The sequence below is a fragment of the Microtus oregoni genome, unplaced genomic scaffold (assembly GCF_018167655.1).
Source record: "Microtus oregoni isolate MIOR12 unplaced genomic scaffold, Mior012 000022F_ref0000154, whole genome shotgun sequence".
Classification (NCBI taxonomy): domain Eukaryota; kingdom Metazoa; phylum Chordata; class Mammalia; order Rodentia; family Cricetidae; genus Microtus; species Microtus oregoni.
In genome coordinates, this window is record NW_024543081.1 from 13443738 (window position 1) to 13464555 (window position 20818).

At 51.7% G+C, this 20818-nt stretch overlaps 1 protein-coding gene across 7 annotated transcripts in view; it reads right to left on the minus strand.

Moving 5' to 3' along the window:
• Window positions 1-20818, minus strand: part of Pla2g6 (phospholipase A2 group VI) — a 48618-nt gene that overhangs the window by 7281 nt on the left and 20519 nt on the right. For 6 of the 7 annotated variants that reach the window (XM_041672053.1, XM_041672052.1, XM_041672051.1 and 3 more), the window contains 10 exons: window positions 18967-19182; window positions 17651-17834; window positions 14662-14849; window positions 10655-10751; window positions 9605-9787; window positions 8041-8149; window positions 6908-7072; window positions 5396-5474; window positions 1614-1777; window positions 73-223 (listed from right to left, as the gene is read on the minus strand). In XM_041672053.1, coding sequence (XP_041527987.1) covers window positions 73-223; window positions 1614-1777; window positions 5396-5474; window positions 6908-7072; window positions 8041-8149; window positions 9605-9787; window positions 10655-10751; window positions 14662-14849; window positions 17651-17834; window positions 18967-19182 — 1536 coding nt within the window. The remainder of the gene's footprint in view (window positions 1-72; window positions 224-1613; window positions 1778-5395; window positions 5475-6907; window positions 7073-8040; window positions 8150-9604; window positions 9788-10654; window positions 10752-14661; window positions 14850-17650; window positions 17835-18966; window positions 19183-20818) is intronic. The other variant, XM_041672055.1, reaches the window with a different exon arrangement.

Here is a 20818-nt window from a genome sequence, read left to right on the forward strand (position 1 = left end):
GGGTCTCTCATCTAGATGGGATGAAGTGCTGTCCTGTTCCCCAGATTTGGGCAGGTGGGGAACATGGCTTACTTGGGTTTTTTGACATCTGTCATCTTGGTATGTTCCCCAAACTCCCGTTTCAGGAACTCTTCCAGGGGCCCAGACTCATAGGGCCGTGAGCCCCGAAACACCTCGTCCTTCATTCGGAAGTACACACCACGCATATAGGCCATGGACTTACCTAGGAAGAAAACATGAGGAGTTGGAGACCCTAGGATGATGTGCAGGCCCCTGTGGGATGACAGCATGCTAAGCAGCTACAAGCTTCAGGAAGCATGGACAGGTGCTGGCAGGAGGTGGTGAAGGAGGAAATCTGTCAAAGGGCTCATGGAGCATGAACTTCTAGGCCCTTCTATAAAACCTGGCCATACAAGCAGAAAGCCCCTTACAGGGCTCGCTACTTAAATCTGTATTACTAAAAAGGGCCTCGAGGATACAAAATTACACAGAAGTTAGTCCCATTTCCCTGTCACAGTGAAGGAGGAACAGGCTGTCTTCTGAGTCTGTGGGCCAGAGAGGCTATGGGAAAGGAGGTGCCCAGGCATCTTACAAGCTCCTTAGAGCCCAGGGTATGCAAGCAGAGAGGCTGCTGAAGCAGGACTGTGCCTGTCTGAGGCTAACTGGATGCTTCTCACTCCAGCCTCAGGTCTTCCCATCTGAGGCTGGGCTGGGACCTCTGCCTGTTCTGCAGGAAGAAGACGCCATGTACTATGGATAGAGCAGGTTCTGAGGTAGCTCTCCTCTCACAGGCCAGGAGGGACTCGGGAGAGCTGGGCTGACTCCTCAAAGCCAGCCCTGGTTCTTGTCTGATGTGCAGCGTGACATCATGGTCATCAGAGTCCCTCTGCGCTCACCCCACAGAGCCAGGGTGACAATCATCTCCCGAATGAAGCATCTGCTGATAGACCACTGCTGATGGCCGAGCCCCCGCAGCTCCAAACATAGCCCCGCAGGGAATGGCCCCTGACAGCTCCCTGGGATGGGTACACCCATATTCCCGAAAGTCCCTAGATTGACCCCATGGCCTCACCCCAGTGCCCAGCAGATGCCCAGATGCCTGTACTGCTGTCTCACCAGGAGTCTCCTGAAGCCAGGACTCAGGCTCAATCACTCCCCAGAGGAGACAGATGCCAGGCCACTTGAATGGCAATGCTGCTGGCCCTATGTGGCAAACTCCAGCTAATCAAATGTCTGTACTTCTGCAAACCTAGATCAAAGGAGGCAGGCTAGTGGCCTGGGGGTGATGGACTGAGAGTCTAGGGGATACTCTGGCCTGGGTACTCCCACGGTTGTGCCATGTGCCTCTTCCCAGCCAGAGTTTTGACTGTCTAAACAGCCCAGGACTATGGCATCCTGCAACTCACTCATTACCCCAGAAATGCCCACTCCATTCATCAAAGGCTTTTGAACTGGCAGAAGCTGGCAGGTTCTATGGTTTCTGGCTTGCAGGAGTGTGGAGGTGGTTGAAGACCACCGAGACATAATACCCTCCTAAACTAGCTCTGTACCCCAACCTATGAGGGCAGATGGCCCACCTGCCCACCCCACCATACCCCAGAGGCTATGCTCACTGTGCAGAATGGCCAGGGCCAGGATGCCCCCGGTGCTGGTTCCTGCCACCCAGTCGAAGAGGTCCTTGGTGGCTACACCTGAGGCCTTCTCGATGGCAATGAGGAGCTGGATGATGACCAGGCCTTTCACGCCCCCTCCATCCAGGCAGAGCAGGTGATCATGGCTGCAGTGAGGAGAGCAGTGGGCCAAGAGGGTCTCATGATGGCACTCTCGGCTCTGTGCCCTGAGCTTCTGCATAGCAGGGGCCACGTGAACAAAGCAACAGAGCCTGGGAGCCTACTTGCTATTGGGTATGGAACCAGGTGGGGAAGGGAAGAAGCAAATGTTTCAGGTGCGCACAGGGAAAAGAAGGGTGGGGAACACAGTGGAGGCCAGGGTAGAGATGGGGTGAGGAACAGGATGGCAAATGGGATGAGGAGTGGGGTGGGGAGCGTGGTGGGGAGCATGGCGAGGAGCAGGGTCACGGCTCTGTGACCCTGTACAGAAGTGATTCAGGTCAGCTATAGGCCTGACCCAATGTCTGTTGGAAATAAACAGGAGGGGGAGGAAGGGTTGGTTCTCTCCAGCAGGGTCAGGTGTGTGTGTGTAAAGAGGATCAGGGAAGTGGAGGGGAGGGAGGGAGGAAGCTCTATGCTGGGACCTGGGGAAAAGGAGGCAGAATTAGCTCACTTCACTGACCCAAGCTCCTTTGAGGAGGTACCCTGCTGTCTTTATTATTGTCTTGGAAAGAGGGTCAGAGGTGAAGAGAATGACATGAAGTCACATGCTTGGCTTCTGAGTCACACACTGTAGCAGGCTTATCCGTCCTGCAGCCTGTGAGTTGCATGTGGCTGAGGACAGCTATGGATGCAATCAGAAACTGACTTAAAGCATAAGGTGTGTGTGTGTGTGTGTGTGTGTGTGAGAGAGAGAGAGAGAGAGAGAGAGAGAGAGAGAGAGAGAGAATGGATGTGTGTCAAGAGAGTATGTGTGTGTGATTTTGTTATAACACAATTACACAGTTCTTGCGTGTGAACTCTGTAGGTGACAATGTCATGTCTCAGTGTTAAAAGGTTGTACATTCCTGCTCAGCCCAATCTAGTCCCAAAGAGGGCAGAAAATGCAAGGTGCTAGGCCTCATGGCCATGCCCTAGGGGTGCTTGCAGTCTATGCTCAACTCTCCCTTCTAGGCTCATTTTTCCCTCTCAGTTTTATGATTTTGTTACATTTCTGACGTTATAAGATAAGAGTTTCACACTAGCTCAGACTGGCCCTGAATTTACAATCCTCCTTCCCCAGTCTCTCGAGTTTGTGAGGCTGACAAATATGTGCACCACGCTTGGCTGCTTCTCAGCTTGAATCGCTGCCTGTAAGAGATCGATCATGATCACTGGCTTTAACTGTCAGCTTGACACAAAGGAGAGTCACCTGAGCAGAGTTTCCATGAGAGACTGCCTACACTGGGCTGGCCTGTTCAAATCTGTTGGGGAGAAAGAACTTAGCCCACTGTGGGCAGCACAATTCTCCAGGCCGTGGGTCCTGAACTCTGTACAAGGGGAGGAGTCAAGCTGAGCACAAACAAGCCAGCGTGCGCACACTAATCTCCCTCTGCTCCTGAAAGCAGATGGGGTGTGACTAGTAGTTTGGAATGCCTACTTTGACTCCACACAGTGCTGGGCTCTACCTGGGATTAGAAGATGAAACAAACTCCCTTCTCCCTTAAGATGTTTTCTGCCTGCTGTTTTCCTACAGTAGCAGAATTGAACCAGGATACCCACCCAATGCCAGCAGGATTAGCTGCAATAGCTACCCAGCCACTAACTCCCTTGTGGTGGTCCGGTCCTGCCACCCTCTGAAGCAACCCTTCTTTGCTCACACTCCACCTCTGCACAACTCCCTATGACAGGGCAGCTTGACTCTGCATGGCACTAGATGTCCAACACGTGTGACAGGGAGGGCAGTGGAGCAGGCCCACGTGTCCCGCCTTTAAGAGTCTTCTAGACTAGACACTTGGCCATTCAGGGAGCTCAGAGAGTTCAGGGGCAGCAGTGAAGATGATGGAAGTCTGGAGAGCCCCAGCCGAAAGGCTTGAGCAAACAAGCAAGATTCAGAACATAGGTCTGGCAAGAGCAAGGTTACCCATAGTGCAGGGCTGAGGTTAATATTCCTGTGGGTCCTTCAAGGGTCTCCTAACTCTTCACACACGGCCCTTGCAGGTACACCCTGGACTACTGAGGAGTCAGCGGTCCTCCTCCCGCTCTGGTCAGGAGCTCTCCCTCTTCCCGCGGGTACAGCTGCTCTGCCTGGGCCTCAACAGAGGTTTATGCATATGTGCAAGCCTATGAAATGGTTTGTGACTGCAGGAGGCACCATGGAAGCAAGGGTCAGGAACAGAGTAGGTATATTTCCAGGGCGTATGGAAGCATATGCAAGCAGTGGCCATGGAAATGAGGGGCGGGTTGTGCCCCAGGAGGTTCACACCTCCAAGCAAGACTTCCAGGCCACAGGAGCAGAAGCTTGGCTGATGTCAAGAAGGGTAAGTTCTCTGCAAGCACACAGTATGTGCTCCCAAGAGGACAGGAACCCTGGATGGCCTGAGTGGGGACCCCCACTCTGACTCACCTCTCAGGGGCTCACATTAGGTATCTACTAAGCCAGACGACTATTCCTCCAGGAAGGCGCCCAGCAGCAGTGGGACAAAGACTGGACAACGGTACAGGGCAACAAAGGGAGGCTGTAGAAATGGCCAGTCCCTGTCCTGGCCACTGAATGCGCTGGCCAGTGTTCACCAGGGCTGTGCACCAAGACCAAGATTTGGAAGTATTCAATGTTGGTGGGGCACTAGGAATTAGGATATCTACAAGAATATTAATACAAGGTTGGGAGTGGGTCCTGGCCCCTAGCACCAGAAGACACTTCTCTCCCAGTTCCCATAACTCTGGCCCACAGCACAACACACATGTGCATATCTCCTGACTTCAGTTCTTTTCTCTAAGTTGGAGCACTGTGTCCAAAGCAGAAACAGATCAAAAGGCTTGCCTATCTTTTCCAAAACTGTAAAATTTTCCAAGTATATATATATATATATATATATATATATATATATATACATACACGTGTGTGTATGTACACATATAGAGATACATATACCTATATGTACATATATACATGTGTAGATATATAGACATATACATATCTGTACATATACATGCACATATATGGACACAAACATACATGCATATATGAACACATATGCACGTGCATATGTAGATATATATCTAGACACATATACATGTATATACATAGACATATATGTATAAATATCAGGATTTTCTCTTAATGCAGACAAGGATTGGTCCCAGAGTATAAGACCTATGGTTTGGGGTGTCTCCTGGTAAATTTGGTGACCACGACAGGATTCCGACCTCTATCTCTGACCCTTCTCCCAGGCCTACCGCCTACAATGCCAGGGCACACAACGGCGAAGCACTGGGTCTGAGGAGGGAGGAAGGCAGGTTGGGAGCTGGCAGCAGAGGGAAGCAGATGCAGGCATCTCTCCAGTAGGGGTTCGGTCAACCTTCTGCCCATAAACCATAGGCCAAGGAAAAAGACCACGAGACCACACTGCATGAGCGCAAGCTCAACCCTGCTGTGTGACCCCATGCTGGGCTCCGGATGGGACATCATCTGTCACTGATGAGCCGCCACAGGTCCAGACTTGTCTCTACCATGCCTGCGCAGCTAGGAGCGGGGTGAGGGCAGCAGAAGTTCCACACATCAGCCTGTCCCTCACTCTACTTACGTTCGCTTCTCGTCCCGCATGGAGCTCAGGATGAATGCCGGCTTCCGGGCTCGGGAGATGGGCATGAGGTCCTGAAGCTCTGTGGGAACAGGGCAGGACACTCTGGAGCCAGCAGGGGGGTCTCTAGAGCAAACAGAACTGTGCCCCATCCTGCTATACATCTCCTCATGGCTAAGTTCCACCTGTGGCTGAACTCACACTCCAACGCCCCCACTGTCTGCCTCCTGCCCTAGGAGGGGCTCTCTGCCCTAGGATAAAGCTATGCTCGATGCCACGGACCTGCTAGGCAAGGGCAAGCTGGAATGAGGAGGGGGCCTGCTGCTTTGGGGAGACTCTCCACCGGTCCAGCTAGCTCCCAGAAACTCCTGGAACCCCTCCTATCACCCTGAAGCTTGACCTCCCAGCTGTGTCCCGGGCCGATGTCCGAGCTGATGCTACCAACAGTCACCCATGCCTTGATGGCAGACCTTCAGTTTAGTCTTCCTCTGCGCACTAGCCCCAACACCAACCCTCCAGGTCGCCCTGCGTGATGAGGTTGACAGCCACGGTGCAGTGAAGCTACAGGCAGCAAGGTAGGTGGGTGCCAGCAGTGCCTCCCCTAGCAGGCACATGCCACAGAGCAGGCAAGGGACACATGCAGGAGACTGGCCAGCAAGGCAGCAGATGGGTGTCAAGGACAGGGTGTAGGGGTGGTGCCTATGCTGGGTGTGCAGCTTGAGAAGGGGGAGTGGGGTGTAGAGCTCTAGCTACACTGGGCAGGGCGGGCTCAGCGGCTTCTCTAGGCTTAGGCATTACCCATTCACCGCCGCACCCAGGCCCATCCTGGTTTGAGTGACTGCCTGCCTGTAAGCGGAGAGAGAAAGATGGGGTGCTAGGGATTTCAGGTTTTCTGCCCTCCAGAGCTCCAGGCCTGGCTAGGCTGGCAAGAGGGGCTGGGCTTTGGGCTTCTACCTCCACGGTTTGAGAGCTTTGGATGGGTAAGACTCAGTTCTGTTTAGGGATTCTTACTCCCAAACATTCTAGGTCCCTGTGTGGTCCAGAACACAGAAGGCCCTGAACAGGGTCCCCATCTACTCTGGGACTGTCTCCAAGGGCACCAGTGGCTTCTTGGCCACTCCAAAAGCCTGAAGTAACTGAAGGAGCCAGCAGGGGGCACATCACGTCTCAAGCCAGACAGATTCAAACAATGTGAGCGCTGAAGCCAGGAGACCTAGCAGCACTCCTTACCACCCACCCTTCCCTCCCAGGGAACCAGAGGCGGTGATAGTGCCCACCTGAGAGGTGCCATGAGAAATGGCTTCCCTAAGCCAATGTTCAGGGCATTTTCTCAGGAATGCTGGACCTGGTAGACCTCAGGGATGTGTGGGTCATTTGGTGGCCTACACTGGCTGATAAAGCTTGGCTCTCCTCCCTTCAACTACTTCCGCCCTGAAGCCATTATCCTTTTGGGGGCTGCTGGGATTCGAGGGCCCAGACAGAGCTGAGGAGCGGGGAAGGAAAGCAGTGGCCTACCTAGGCTGTTTAAGCTGATCTCTGGGGGCTGAGTTTTGTCCAGAGAGAAGAAGGGGTGAGGTGTTGCTGCAGAGCTCTGGTCCGTGGGGACCCCCTGGATGAGTGGGAAGCGGTGGTCGGCCCCCACAGTTCTCAGCAGACTCAAGAGCGCCTTCCTGGTAATCACTTGTCAGGGTTTGGGAAGGAGAGATGGCAGAGAGCAGACATGGTGTCAACTAGAAAGTGAGACCCCCTCTTTGCAAATGGTTCGCATCTAGCAGGTGACCTGGCTGTGTGGAGGAACTACCCTGACTAGCAAGCTGGCTGGTCTGCTGCATCAAAGCAGCCTTCTGGCACCAGGGAAAGGGCTAAGGAGGACTGTGGGGTACGAGGGGATCAGAGTCATCCTAGTTACTGTGGGCATCCCCTCTCCTTCTACACCAGCTATGATGCAAAGCAACTAATTCCATGGTCAGCAGTTCTCAGAGGGATGAGCCAGAGGAGACCCGGAAAGGATGCCACAGCTAGCACCTTTGCCTACTTCCATCTTGGGCTCTGTGTCTTTTCTGCAGGGTTGGTTCTGAACCCAAGATTGAGCAAAACTGGAGAAGGGAGGAGGGGAAAGGAGGGGAGGGACCATCTAGGCTGTTTAAGCCAATGGTGGGGTTGAGCTCTCTGCTGGGAGAAGAGGTCAAACCATCTGGGCCACACCCACGCTGACCCCACACTCCCGCAAGCCCTCAGGAGGGTCTGTGAAGGGAAGCTGACTCCTACAACTCTGAAGCTGATCATGGTGGACAGGACATCAATGCACATGCGAGTCTATGCATGCACCCAGCACGTACAAAGTATGGGCATATGTGGACATGCACGGCACATGCAATGACCCCATGCTTGCTTGCTCTGGAGCTGCACACCTGAGCCCATCCCACTGAGAGCCTGAACACCCTCACCGTGAGGTGAGGACCATGCTCAGCAAGCCCTTGGTGGGCCTGCATCCCTGTCTTTGGGGAAGGAGGCCCCCTTTGATCTGCATACACTCCTGGCCACTCGGCAGGGAACAGGGCCAGTCTGACACCTTACAGCTGGGACGTCCCTCCTCAGTCTCTATACCGCCACCCCCCAGCTCTGATCCCAGATGGCAGAGCACATACGTTTGCTGATCTTGGAGGCCATGAATGCAGGAGTCTCCCCAAAGTCATTTGGGGTGTCCACTTCTGCCCCAAATACAATGAGGGCTTTGACCATCTCCATGTTATCTTTCTGTTGGGGTGGAAGGTGAGAAGAATAAAGAGTCCATTAACTTGCTCACAAGTCCTCTCAGTGGCATGAGGAGACTCTGGGGCCTCCTGACAGGACAAAGAATGCCTTCAGTGCACCCCTCAGTGAGGGCTTAAGACGAAGAAAATGGAAGTTGTTTGGTTGGAAGCGTCACCTCAGCCCCTAACATTCTTATCCAAACAGTCTGGAATGTTTGGGTGGGGGGCTTCACCCCAGCTCCTGGCATCCATTTTGAAATGTTGGGTGGAGGCTCCATTTCAAGCCTCAGTCCAGACTCCACCTCCGGAAGACCCACCAAACGGTGACCCCCTCCCCAGAGAGGGTCAAGACCACTCCCACATGCTATTTAAACTGTCCCCCAGACAGACGGCCGTCTTCCTGGTTTTCCTTCCCCCTCTCGGTGTTTTCCCAGAGGTACACTTGGGAGCCCAGGCATCCATTAAACCTAGGCTTCTAATTCGGTTTGATTTGGTCTGATTTGGATTACTGTGTCAGCGGTAAGAGAAGTGTTTGAAGAACACTGGAGCAGCCGGAATCCTGGGTGGACATGGATTACTAACTGGGCATGACAAGGACCCCAATGCCTCAGGTCCATGGGAAGCTCAAAGTCTTCCCAAGTTCAGTCTTCCTCTAGTTTGTGGAAGTTGACAGTGTGTGCAAAAACTAGCAACCACAGCTTCCTCCTCCCATATGAAGGCAACCTGAGCCCTTGCCCCCACAGTGACCCCAACTGAGTCCAGCTAGCCCCTCCCCTTTGTGCTGCACATAACCAATGAGCAGCGTCTGAGTCCTGTTACCCTGCAGTTGACCCAGCGGAGCCAGCGTAGTCCATCCTGCTCCAGCTTTTCTGTGTGCCATCTGTTCTTTCTTCTTTCCCGCATCACCCAGTCAAGGTTCAAGGACCAGCTGTGCAGGACTTGGCACAGAAAGATTCACCCCAGCTCTTCCTCACAGGAAGCAAGGCACCTGGGCTGACAACCCGGGAGCCATGGTGTGGCGGTTTGAACAAGAATGGTCCCCATAGCCGGGCGGTGGTGGCACACACCTTTAATCCCAGCTCTTGGGAAGTAGAGATAGGCGGATCTCTGTGGGTTTGAGGCCAGCCTGATCTATAGAATAAGTACCAGGACTGTGACCGACTGCTTCCCTCAGTCCCGTCTGAGACTAGACGGACAGCAGACAGGGCTGTTCCTGCCATGGCTAAGCAGGCTCACACTGCTGTCTCATCCCACTAGAGATGCTTTAAGGCTGAAGTCTATTTCCTAACAAACCAGTGGCTGCCACCAGGTACTCTGGGCCTTAGGAGGAAGCATGTCTGATGATGCAGCAGCCGAGGAAAGGAGGGGGTGAGCCAACACGGTGCCTCTATTGTTCCTCCCACACCCCCACCTCAGCTGGCAGAGCCAGCACAGGGAGGCCATGTGGCCACAGGCTCACCGATATGGCCAGGTGCAGTGGCGTGTTCCCATGCTCTCCACGGGCACCTGCGTTGGCCCCGTAGGTCAGCAGCACCATGACACAGTCAAAGCGGTTGCGCATCACCGCCACGTGCAGGGCTGTGTTTCCCACGGTGCTTGTGCTGTCCACGTCACAGCCGCGCTTCAGCAGCATTCGGGCCATCTGGGGACACAGACCAGGTGGGCACTCAGGGGTAGCCTCCTGAGCATCCTCCAGTGTAAGCAAAGGAAGACAAGCTCAGAGGTAGACTCTAGACCTGAGACCCCACACACCGGGAGCTAGGAACTAGGTGACAAACAGGTGATTCTAGAAGCTTCTTCTGGTCCTTTCCTGAAGTTACAAAGGGGTCTCTGGACCAGGTCCCACAGCGCCAACACCCTAAGTCCTCCATGGGATATGTCTCAGGCGCCTTTGCATGGTATCCTGGCTCACTCTGAACTATGGAGAGGACGATGCTGAGCCTAAAGCCCCATCCACCCTTCCTGCAGCCTGAGCCTGGATCCGTCACTGCAGCTCCTTCCTCAGACCTGACACATGACACACTTTCATGCCTCACAGATCTGGCACTGAAGGAACATGTCTGAACAAACTGGTGTCCCACAAAGGTAGCAGCTCAGCCCTCTTGCCCGTCACATGCAAGTACAGCCTGGGGTGTTGGTGGCCGGCATGTGTTGCCAGGTTAGGTTACCTGGGCATCCTTTCAGGAGGGCAGAGCCACTGGAGCGCTTCGGGAGAGACCTCAGCTTGGGTGGCTACAGGCTCTCTGTGTGAGCTGCTGTGCCCAATGGACATATCACCACTGCCCCCTCCTACATGTGAAGTGTCATTTTGCATGCACTGCCTTGCTAACTTCCCAAGACCTCCAAAGTCAGTCATGGACAAAGGAATTAAGGCCACCAGCGATGAGCAGCAGGACAGCAGTGGGACCTCAACTCTTGGGCACCTCTGACTTGTCACCAGGGGCCACTATAATCCTCTCAGTTGTCTCCTCGGGACCTGCCCAGCCCCTCGTCCGCCGGCTCTGCCTACCTCGGCGTTCTTGGCCCAGTGGAGCGGGCTGGCTCCGTAGCGAGGATCCTTGCTGTGGATCTGGTTGCTGTCCATGCTGATGATCATTTCAGCACACCTGGAAGAGAGCGGGGCAGTGAGGGCACACTGCGCCAGTCATGACATGGGGCTGCAAAACGGCCAACCATCTGGCCTGACGATGACCTCCGAGATAACACACCAAGGCAAATATAAATAAACACAACTATATTAAACTGAAAAACTGATACACAGCAAATGAAATAACCAACAAAATAAAAAGGCAACCTATGTGCCAGGGTAAAAACTGAAAACTAAGGCCAACTGTGGTTGGGATTACAAATCTAATTAATGTAATCCCAACATTCAGGATGCTGGGGCAGGAGGATTCCAAATTCCAGGCAAGGCTGGACTACACTGCATAGGCCTTTCTCCAAAAGCATGTGGGGGTGGGGCACAAAATGGTGCAGCGGCTAAAAGAGCTTACTGCTGTGCCTGAGGACCACTTCATCCCCGGGCTGCACATGAACAGAGAGATAAATGCAAGACAAGCATAACAATAACTATAAGAAGCAAGTCACAGCTGGGCGGTAGTGGCACATGCCTTTAATCCCAGCACTCGGGAGGCAGAGGCAGGTGGATCTCTGTGATTTCTAGGCCAGCCTAGTCTACAAGAGCTAGTTCCAGGACAGGCTCCAAAGCTATACAGAGAAACCCTGTCTCGAAGAAGAAGAAGAAGAAGAAGAAGAAGAAGAAGAAGAAGAAGAAGAGGAGGAGGAGGAGGAGGAGAAGGAGGAGGAGGAAGAGGAGGAGGAGGAGGAAGAGGAGGAGAAGAGAGGAGGGGAGGAGGAGAAGGAGAAGAAGAAGAAGAAGAAGAGGAAGAGGAAGAAGGAGGAGGAGGAAAAGGAGGAGAAGGAGGAAAAGGAGAAGAAGAGAGGAGGGGAGGAGGAGGAGGAGAAGAAGAAGAAGAAGAAGAGGAGAAGGAGAAGGAGGAAAAGGAGGAGAAGAGAAGAGGGGAGGAGGAGAAGAAGAAGAAGAGGAGGAGGAGGAAAAGGAGGAGAAGAGAGGAGGGGAGGAGGAGAAGGAGAAGGAGAAGAAGAAGAAGAAGAAGAGGAAGAGGAAGAAGGAGGAGGAAGAAGAGGAGGAGGAGGAGGAGGAGGAAGAGGGAAGGAAGGAAGGAAGAGAGGGGAGGGGGAGGAGGCAGCAGTAGCAGCAAGTCACAGGGCTGGACAGCTGGCTCGGAACTTAAGGACATTGGTTGCTGTGCTTCCAGAGGACCTGGGCTGGATTCCCCATACCCACATGGTGGCTAAGAACAGTAATTCCTATCTCGAAAAACTAAAAAAAAAAAAAAAAAAAAAAAAAAAAAAAAAAAAAAAAGAGCAATTCCTGTTTCAGTGTGGCTGATGCCCTCTTCTGGCCTCTATGGGTACTGCATGCATGCATAGAGGGGCAAAGATACAAAAAGGCACAACATTCACATGCATAAAATAAAATTAAATAAACATAATTTTTTTTTTGGTTTTTCGAGACAGGGTTTCTCTGTGGTTTTGGAGACTGTCCTGGAACTAGCTCTTGTAGACCAGGCTGGTCTCAAACTCACAGAGATCCGCCTGCCTCTGCCTCCCAAGTGCTGGGATTAAAGGCATGCACCACCACTGCCCGGCCAAACATAAATTTTTTTTTTTTTTTCAAAGTGTTTGGTTTGGTTTTAGTTTTTTTTTTTTTAATATTTGTATGCTTTATTTAACTTTATTTTATGTGCATTGGTGTGAAGGTGTCAGATCCCCTGCAACTGGATCTTCGGACAGTTGTGAGCTGCCATGTGGGTGCTGGGAATTGAACCCGGGTCCTCTGGAAGAGCAGTCAGTGCTCTTAACCACTGAGCCATATCTCCAGCCCCAAACATAAAAATTTTTAAGCAAATAATTTATCAGCTGTGGCCTGGAGTGTTACAGGCGGGTTACAGCAAGGTTGGCAAATCCCTGCCATGGCTTATCTGCTAATGGTGACATGCTTATTTGGGGGTTGGTTGGAAGCTAGTGATGTGCTATTTCACCTGATGGACAGAGATGGGCATGAATAGCTGTTAAGGGGGACTAAAGGATGTCCAAAATAGCATCAAGTGTGGTGACACGTGACTAGAATCTCAGCACTTGGAAGGCAGAGGCAGGAGAATCAGGAATTCAAGGTCAGCCTGTTTTGGTTTTGGGTTGTTTTGTTTTGTTTTGTTTTGAAGATTGACCAAGAGATCTTGGCTTTGGATCTCAGAATTCTATGCACAATCAAAACATTCTAATCCATTACACAGTCTTGTAGAATCTCCGACATGGGAATGGCTTTCCCTGCCTGGGAACTTCACTTTATAGACCCAAATAGACATTTCCCCAAAGAAGACATAAAAATGGTCCATGACAACAGGTCTATGGCAGGCTGTTGAACCTCAATGACCACCAGAAAATGCAAATGAGAACCACTGAGATCCCATCTCTTGTCTGTGAGGGCAGCTACTATCAAAACATAATCGGACCCAGTGCTGGTGAGGGCATAAGGAAGAGGGAGCACTCACACACCAAGCAGAGGAGAGGGAGCACTCTCACACTAAGCAGAGGAGAGGGAGCACTCACAACCAAGCAGAGGAGAGGGAGTACCCTCACACTAAGCAGAAGATCTCCATCATGGAAACTCACAGAGATTAAATAATTCACTAATGGATGATGAGTAGGTCAATTAAAAAAATCAGGGAAAAAAATCCTGGAACTACATGAAAACAAAACAAAAAAAAAAAAACCACAACACAAAACCACTGGGACACATTAAAAAAGGCAGTCTAGGAGGAAAACTTATAATTCTGAGTGCCTACACTGAAAAATCAAAAAGAACACTAATAAATGACTCAATGCTACAACTCAAGAATTTGAAAACACAAGAAGAAGCTAACTCCAAACCCAGGGGACAGCCAGAAACAATAAAAATTAGAGCAGAACCCAATGAAACAGAAACAAAGAGAACAAGACAAAGAGTCCCCACACTGCGTTCTCGGCACAAAGGTCGTCACTGGACTGTGACTCGGGATGCACCAAGGGCACCGAGGAGGCCCACACAGGCAAGCATGTGTCACCTGGTGTCCATCAGGTCACACCTGTCCCTAGCCCACCTGTCTGCTTCCCCTCTGCACTCCAGGACACTGGAGTCCAGTGCTGTGAGGAGAAGGCTCGAGTCTGGCCTGCTCCATGGACAGGGCTCCTCTAATTCATTTCTCAAGGCCAGTGCTTAGCACAGGAGCCCGGGGGAAAACCAACTGACCCCAGATGTTGGTCTGGCTGGGCAGCACAGGGGAGTAAAGGCTCACGATCAGAAACCCGGATGCATTAGCACAAAACTGTAAATGGTCTATTCTTTGCACAGCAGTTTCTGGACTTGGGTGTACAGCTACCACATTGTTGTGAAATATTATTTCAAGTGTGTTGCTTTTGTTTATGCTGATTTATTTAACTCTGTGAAGCTGTGATTCCTTGCCTGTCTAAAACACTTGATGAGCTAATAAAAAGCTGAACAGCCAATAGTGAGGCAGGAGAAAGGACAGGCAGGGCTGGCAGCAGAGAGAATAAATAGGAGAAAACAGGAGAAAAAGAAAGAAGAGGGAAAAGATGGAGCAAGCTAGAACAGGGGAGGAGGACACCAGGGGCCAGACACAGAGTCAGAGTGAAATTAAGATACACAGAAGAAAACAAAAAGCCCAGAGGCAAAGGTAGTCGGGATAATTTAAGAAAAGTGGACAAGAAACAAGCCAAGCTAAGGCTGGGCACAAATAAGTAAGAATAAGCCTCTGTGTGTGATTTATTTGGGAGCGAGGTGGCGGGCCCCCCAAAAGAGTCCAAAGAGGAAAGGGTGGAGGGTGAAGAACAAAACCACCACCACCACCTAAGAGCACCCTTGGCTGAGGAGACTTGAACCAGGGCCCCCATCTTGGCCCTGCAGGGGTGGGGTCATGTGAGGGCGAGCCTTACCCCTTCTGGGAGAACTTCATGGCTGTGTGGATGGGGAAGCCGCCGGGTCCCATGATGTTGCAGCGGGCATTGCAGAGCAGCAGCACACGCACCATCTCCTGCTTGCCCATCTGGCAGGCCAGGTGCAGCGGGGTCAGCCCCTGCTTGTTCACCTGGTTGAGGCCGGCCGAGGCGTTCTTCCCTAGGAGCTGACAGGACAACACAGGTAAGCTGCCTGCCGTGCCTCTCTCTAGCACCCCAGGGACCATCGCCCTCCTGACACGGAAAGGACATTCAACTCCACGAGAATAAAGGGGAGCAACGGCATGAACAGCACTCGGGCAGATAAGAAAGCCTAACAATGAGGTTGGGGTGTGGGGCGGGAACCCGGCCTGACTGTGGCTCATGTGGACATTTCTGAAGAATGTTTACCCAGGTGTGGTAGCACGTGCCTGTAATCCTGGTACTGGGGAGACTGAGGCAGAAGATGAAGTTAAAAGCTACTCTAGACTACACAGTGAGTTCCAGGCCAGTCTGAGCTGCATGAGACTGTATAAAAAGAACAACCAAAAGAACCTTAAGTTTTCTAGGTGGAACAATTCTTGCTGCCCACCAGATGTCCTTCTGTCCTGCTTAGTCTCGTCAATGTGACCCAGCCTAGAGTCCTGGGAGAGGAGACGCCTCGGCTGAGTAATGGTCCGGGTCACGTTACTCTGTGGGCATATCTCTGAGGGACTGTCTTACTGATGCAGGAGAGCCCAGCCCACTGGGGTCTCCATCTTCAGGCAGGTGGTCTCACACCTAGCTAAGCCAAGCACGAGGAGCAAGTGAGGAGCCAGGGAGCAGTGGTGCTTCGTGGTTTCTGCTTCAGTCCTTGCTTGAGTCCCTGCCTTGACTTTCCTCTGTGACAAACTGTGATCTAGATGTGTAAGCCAAGTAAATTCTTTTCTCCCCTAAATTGCTTTTGGTCAGAGTACAGCAACAGAAAGGGAAGTGGGATTCCTTCAGTGCTGCAGGATATGTCTCTGCATGCAGGTATTGTGCTTTCAGGAAAAGAATTCGACATGACCTAGTGGTAGAATGCTCACCTGGCATGCATAAGGTTCTGAGTCCAATCCCTGGTACTGCCTCTTCCTGTCTACCCAAATCCTAAGGTACTTGAGTCTTTTGTATGGAATGGTTATTTTGCAAAGAGCCCACACATACCCTCCCATGTACTTTGTCATATGGGAGCCACTGTGTTGTCCAGGCTGGACTGGAACTGTGTTGGCATCCTAGCTAGCTGGGATTACATTCTGCACGCCCCATAGGACTTGTGGTCATCTCTAGATGGCGTCTATAGTCTAATACAATGTGAACACTAGCTGACACTTGTTTGTTTTGCTTTGCTTTTCCTTTCTCAAGACAGGGTCTCTCTGTGTAACATCCCTGGCTGTCCTGAAACTCACTCTGCAGACCAGGCTGACCTCAAACCCACAGAGATCCGCCTGCCTCTGCCTCCCGAGTGCTAGGACTAAAGGTGTGTGCCACCACTGTCCGGCTAGATGAATAGTTGTTTGTGCTGTGTTTTTAGGAAATAATGATGAGGAAAAATTGCCCAAACACGGATGTAATTTTCCTTCAGAGATGAAGCCCACCCAAAGACACCCAGCATGACTGTGCTAACAGGAAGCGGGAAGGATTTTGTCCTCTCACGAGGAGCTCAATGCCCTCTCCCTGATGACAGTTATGACCACTGGGGACAGCTGTGACACGAGGAAGGCTGGGGACCCAGAAGTGGGGCAAGGAGCTGGCAACATGGGGGAAGCTTAGGCCAGCCTGCCCTATCCCCAGGTTGGTGGCCCTCAGGGACCACATTGTTTGCTTCTACCAAACCTCAGTTTCCAGTACGAAGAAAAGACAACTCCAACCCAGGAGAGCATTTTGAGAATTGACTAGAACACATGATGCAGGCACAGCCAGCATCCGTCGGAGGTAGGTGCGATGCATGACCACTGGCCAAGCACACTGCTGTTCCTCCTCCAGCACTGGGCATGCCTTCTGTTGGACTGCACAAGACACAGATGTGTGTTTCTAGAACAATCCAGATGCCAAGCAGAGAGGACAGAACCTGCAGATGGACCTGCTCCTTCTAGACAATAAAACACGAGCTGAGTGTCTGCCTTTCCTTTCCACTTAACGGTGGCTTCTCAACAGCACCACTCCATCTCCTGGTTAGACTATGGCTCAGCACGCAAGCACACTAGCTGCTCTTCCAGAGGGCACCCACAGGGCAGCTCACAAGTGTCTGTGACTTCAGCTCCAGGAGATCTGTCACCCTCTTCTGGCCTCTACGGGCACAGGAAACATGGTGTGCACAGGCATACATGCAGGCGAAGCACCCATACACATAAAAATAATACATTAAAAAAAACCTTAAGCCGGGCGGTGGTGGCGCACGCCTTTAATCCCAGCACTCAGGAGGCAGAGGCAGGCAGATCTCTGGGAGTTCGAGGCCAGCCTGGTCTAGAAGAGCTAGTTCCAGGACTGGAACCAAAAAAGCTACAGAGAAACCCTGTCTCGAAAATCAAAAAAACAAAAAAACAAAAACAAAAAAAAACCTTAAAACAGCTTCTGTTCTAGAACTTACAGAATCAACACGAGTGTCTCTGGCACTAACACCTTTAGGTGCTGGGCAGTTCCCATAAACTAGGTTAAGATTCAGTGTGCCTTGAGCAAGGGCTGACCTGATGCACCCAGCCCAGGGTCTGAGCTCCTGAGCTTCATGCCTGACTGGAGTTTCCATGAAGTTCAGCTTGCTGAGCTGGAGAAACTCCATGGCTAAAGGTATGTCTCCCTCTCAGCATCATGGGGTGAAGGGTGAGAATGGGGGGAAGGATGAAGCCTCAGGGATTAAGGATGGCTGAGTGAGAAGCCTCAGAGTGACCCATGAACCTAAGGCCCCCAAGCAAGTTTCGGGCACAAGGAGGTGCCTGGTTGTTTGGTCCCCTGCCCATTACCCAACACTCACCTGAAGCACCTGGGAATTGTCCCCTTGTACAGCATAATGGAAGGCGGTCTCTCCTTTGTTGTCGGTGACATCCATCTGGGCGTGGCAGTACTGTACCAACTCCACCAGGATCTCACTGTCACCCTTGCGGCAGGCCAGGTGTAGTGGGGTGCAGCCCTCCTCATTCTCTGTGCTATTGGCGCAGCTATTGGGGGTGGGGTGGGCAGTGATAAGATGGGGACCAAAAGCAGGGATGCTAAGAAGCCCAAGTGCAGAAGCAGAATCCAGGCAAGATTTGGGGGTTCTGGGGCGACTCAAGCCCCAGCTCAGCCAGAGCCACTGTGCTGTGTCTGCTGAGCTGTGCCAGGCTGCAGTGCATTCTGCTCACCTGTGGGGAGATGTGCCCTTGGGCTATGCCAGCATGAGGGGGCAAGAGGATGGCACAGAAAAGGGTCACGTAACAGACACTTGTTGAGCCATTGTACTCCAGGAATTGTTGGGAGATGGGACACCAGGGTGCCCAAGGTCATGCATGAAAGCTGGAGAGCTCAGAGAGAGGTTTTGGTTTTGTTTTAGAAATAAGGTCTCACTATGTAGACCGGGCCAGCCTCGAACTCACAGAGATCTGTCTGCCTCTGCCCCCCAAGTGCTAAAACTAAAGGCACACATTACCATGCCCAGCTTGGTGAGGTTTCAGCTAGAACCCAGGCATTGAACAGAGAAGTATGCGGCGGCCAGGCAGTGACTTGCAAGGACATCCAAGGAGACCTCTTTAGGGAATCTGCAGATACAGCATTGACTAGATGGATATAAAAGAGGCCACCCAAGCTTCCAGGAGAACAGCGGGGCTTGGGAAGGAGACTATGGCCCGAGCCCCTATGCAGCCTTCTCCTATTGAATAGCCTGGTTCCAGAGCCTCTCTCTGAGGTGACTGAGTAGTTGAAAGAACTCAGTGTTTAGCCGGGCGATGTTGGCGCACGCCTTTAATCCCAGCACTAGGGAGGCAGAGGCAGGTGGATCTCTGTGAGTTCGAGACCAGCCTGGTCTACAGAGCTAGTTCCAGGACAGGCTCCAAAGCCACAGAGAAACCCTGTCTCAAAAAACAAAACAAAAAAAAGAGAACTCCGTGTTTGCATTTCCTTCTGACTGTAGTCAATGTCCACTCGTGAGCCAGGGCAGTGCTGCTCCGTTCTTACCCGAGCCACAGACACAACAAAGACTGAGTGGGGAGACTCCATACACGCAGCATGTGTACTGCACAGGGACGATCACACCCCCCACCACACTCCAGTGGCCCAGCCCCACACAACACGCACCCCCACGGCCCGACCGCCCACCTGATGATGCGGCTGTGATGGAAGCACTCCCGGATGCCCAGCTCCACCGCTAGGTGTGTCACCGTCCAGCTGGGGTGGCTGCGGATGAGGTCGGACAGGTGCTGCAGCACCTCCACATGCAGGACCTGCATGGAGCTCTCGTAGAAGGGCGGCAGCTGGGAGGAATACTGTTGGAAGTTCACCAGGGCGTCCGCCTCTGACTCCAGCTGGAACAGTCTGCCGCCAAGGAAGAGGGGCCACTAAGGTGAGCCATGGGGACAGAAGGTGAGCCAACTAGGGGTAGTACCCACCATAGTCAGACTCTGGATGCCGCAAACAAGCCACCCACTGCCCCAGGCTGCAGCCTGATCCCCTTGCTCCAACAGCAAACGCAAAAATAGAGTTTACTTTGAACTTAATTGTGTGTAAAGTCTTCCTCTGGTGATGGAAATCTCTGCTTTGGTTGCCACATTCTGAGCCTCAGTCTCAAACTCTGGCTCTTTGTATATGGTCAGAATTAAGTGATAGCTAACCTAGATGGCCAGCAACAGGGTACCATGTGAGTTACGGCTCAATCATCTATGCGATGGACATTACACAGCCATTTAAAATGGTTTAATGTAATAGGGAGGGGCTAGCAAAATAACCCAGTGAGTAAATGCATCCACTGCCATACCTAACAACCCTAACCCCAGCACTAAGCCCTAACCCTAACATCCTAACCCTAACCACTAACCCCTAACTCCTAACCCTAACCCACATAGAAGGGAGCCATACCTAAAAGTTGCCCTCTGACTTCCATTCTACACTGAGACATGACCCCCGCTCTACATGTGATATGACCTTGGCATCCACTGTACACTGAGACATGACCCCCACTCTACACTGTGACATCACCAAATACAATATTAAAATGTAATAAATTATTTTAAAAGAACAGGGAGAGATTTATTTTGTAACAATTGAAAAAGCAGAATATAAATAACATATAACACAAAGTGATGTCAACTATGCAAAAAGAACTGTAAAGATGTGTCAAAATGTGTACAGAAGCAGAATAAATGTAACATTCCTACCCATTTCTCTTATTTCTAAATTTCTCTAGTGAGCATATGCACTATTTTTCTAATCAGAAAACAAAATTCTGTTTACTGAAAAGGAGTTGGGTTTGAGTTCAGTTCTGCTACAAAGTGCTGTGTGACTTCAGTAAACCCTGTCCCTTCTCTGAGCCCATCTGAAACATGACACAGATTATCTGCACTACCGTGAGGATCCTGAGGAAGCAGCATGACCTTCACAGTATGACTTCCAGTATGGCCTGGGGTGCCCTCAGCAAACACCACCAAGCCTGGTCTATGCCGGTCACAGTTCTTAACAGAACGACTATAGGAACAAACCAGTATGGTATTTCGAGACAGGGTTTCTCTGTGAAGCCCTGACTGTCCTGGAGCTCACTCTGTAGGTCAGGCTGGCCTTGAACTCAGAGATCTGCCTGACTTTGCCTCCAGAGTACTGAGATTAAAGTCATCTGCCATCACTGGACAGCGATCTCTTTTATGTGTGTGTGTGTGTGTGTGTGTGTGTGTGTGTGTGTTTGTTTTTCGGGACAGGGTTTCTCTGTAGCTTTCGAGCCTGTCCTGGAACTAGCTCTTGTAGACCAGGCTGGCCTCAAACTCACAGAGATCCACCTGCCTCTGCCTCCCGAGTGCTGGGATTAAAGGTGTGCGCCACCACTGCCCGGCGCCCAGTGAGCTCTTATGGGGAGGGCAGCAACGTGAAGTACTCAGCAGCAAGAGGCAGCACCTGCTCTGCAGACAACACCAGCACTCAGCGCACAGGAGGAGGAAAGCTGGGCTTCAGTCCTGGCAGGTTT